This window comes from Penaeus vannamei, chromosome 41 (genome assembly GCF_042767895.1).
Source record: "Penaeus vannamei isolate JL-2024 chromosome 41, ASM4276789v1, whole genome shotgun sequence".
Taxonomy (NCBI): Eukaryota; Metazoa; Arthropoda; class Malacostraca; order Decapoda; family Penaeidae; genus Penaeus; species Penaeus vannamei.
Genome location: NC_091589.1, coordinates 3,666,654 through 3,668,878, shown reverse-complemented (window position 1 = coordinate 3,668,878; position 2,225 = coordinate 3,666,654). Strand labels below are relative to the sequence as shown.

The 2,225-nt window shown below is 30.6% G+C and overlaps 1 protein-coding gene across 6 annotated transcripts in view; it reads right to left on the bottom strand.

Annotated features, from left to right (window-relative positions):
* Window positions 1–354: 354 nt before the first annotated feature.
* LOC113821538 (uncharacterized) overlaps window positions 355–2,225 on the bottom strand; it is a 19,092-nt gene continuing 17,221 nt past the window's right edge. For all 6 annotated transcript variants that reach the window (XM_027374046.2, XM_070118162.1, XM_070118163.1 and 3 more), the window contains one exon: window positions 355–2,225. This exon is cut by the window's right edge and continues 29 nt beyond it. In XM_027374046.2, coding sequence (XP_027229847.1) covers window positions 1,921–2,225 — 305 coding nt within the window. In that variant the 3' untranslated portion in view covers window positions 355–1,920.

The following is a 2,225-nucleotide window of genomic DNA, read 5'->3' as shown; positions in this document are numbered from 1 at the left end:
ATTTTTCTGGAATAAGAAGAGATGTATTGCCAAAAAATGAATAAAAGACTTAATGATCATTAAATGTAGACATCTCCATCTCCCTTCAGCTAATAAAAAAATATAGATCAAATGTATTATCAACATATATCTAAAGCAATTACTGCATGAAGTAATAACTAAAAGTTTCTAAAGCAAATATCTTATATACTCTGGTCAGCTGGTACTATGTCCACCTTACAATTCTTGGCCCTATGATCTAGAATTGTGTCTTGTATTTTTCTTCCTCTATTAACCTACTTATTCATTATAGTCTATACGTAATAACAGATATTAAATGTTATCACAATGCAAATGGGAAATTAAAGTACAATAAAAAATATCACGGTGGTCTATTCAGAAACAGCTCATAAAGTACAAAAGAAAGCATTACTTTGTTATCTACATTAGCACCATATATTTTCTTCATAAATAATAATGCTGGCATAACAATCAACAAAATACTGAAACCTTAAATCTGCAACAAGTAAAAAATACAAGAATAAAATAACATAACAATAATATTCATAAAAATCAAGAAAGATAAAACCATATACAAAAAATATAGCATACTTCAAAATCAAAGTTACTATTATACAAAAAGAAAAGGAAAAAAAAAGAAGAAAAAAATCTTTTCTTTTCTTAAGTACCAGGACAGACCTTAAATATCATTATATGGTCAAGCCATTTTAGCTGGCAACAATATTTTCCACTTACACTTTCTACTTACGGTACTTTCAATTGCACTTAATCTGTGTTCCACTGTCTATAAAAATGGTACTGTCTATCACGACATTTCCCAAAATCAATGATATCCATGATAAATGAAACTGCACATTTACAAATAAAATGCTCTAAAAAAACTACATATCTTTGTATGATGTACAGTACAGCTAAATGTAAAAAATAACAACTACATGCACAATATTTAAACTATTGCCATGAGTTTTTATAGTAAAATTTCTCCAAAAATTCCTATAAATACAGAATAATGATTTTTCAAATGTGACCTTACATAAAATCAATAAAAGTATAAATCTATTAAATGAAGTGTTAACTTTTGGAAATATTTGAGACAACAAACTAATACAAAACAAATTTGCACCACTTTTATCTACAGCACTTTTAAAACACAAAATAAATCATCCCAAAATCTTTGTGGAACATGTAACAGATATTCTCAAATTTAATTAATCTGAATGTGTCACAATATGTGACAAGTATAACAAAAAGGATTTTTACTTTTTGGAGGCAGGCATAAATATCATTTCATTGTATATCAATATCTGGTAATTACATCTCATGTACAAGAACAGTTTTAAAAGTTATTATATTTTGCAACATTGAAGACAATACCTCTTTCAGTATTTAAATTTGGTACATAAGTCTGCATTACAATACAAGCTTCCCAATGGAATAAATTTTGTGACAAATATCCATTCTTAAAATGCTAAGTACAATATTTGATAAAATAAAATTGCTAAAAGACAACATGGAGTCCTTAGGAATGTGTAAGGAATGGCTCACTGTACGTTATGTGAGAGACAAACACTCACATTAATTGACATGATAGGAATGTATCATTCTTCTTCAAGGTGACATTACACTGCCTCCACAACAGTAATATATCTCCTATGTTTACCCTTAAACTATTTTGTTTGTATTACGTCAGCCATACATCCAAGCCGAAAACTTGATGGGCCAGGCTTGGAGGAAAAAAAAAAAAAAAAAATCAGAACATCCTTTTCAAGAGAATCACTAAACATGCTGGACTTAACACTCATACTTGTATCAACACAGCCAGCATAGCAAGTAAAAAATAAAATCATTCATTTTCAAAAATCATATCAAAACAGCTAGGCACGCACACAAAAAAAAAGAGCTAAAATACTTAAGTTAGTGCTATTTTAGTTTCTTGGCCTCTTCTACTAAGAAATCCTTAAATAACTTATATTTATCATCTAATGGGACTTTGATCTTCGCCTTCAAGACTTTGACATAGTCGTCCACCTCGCCTGCTTTCTCCTTCTTCTTCTCCAATTCGCCATAAGGTTCGGTGGCTTCATCTAGCTTGGTGTCCTCCTCGACGATATAAGTTTCAAACAGACTCTTCAGGTTAACACCCTCTGTCTTGAGCCAGAACTGGTAGCCTCGAGCTGCATTGTCCATACCATAGGCTGTCACTGGGACATCAATGATATCAACAC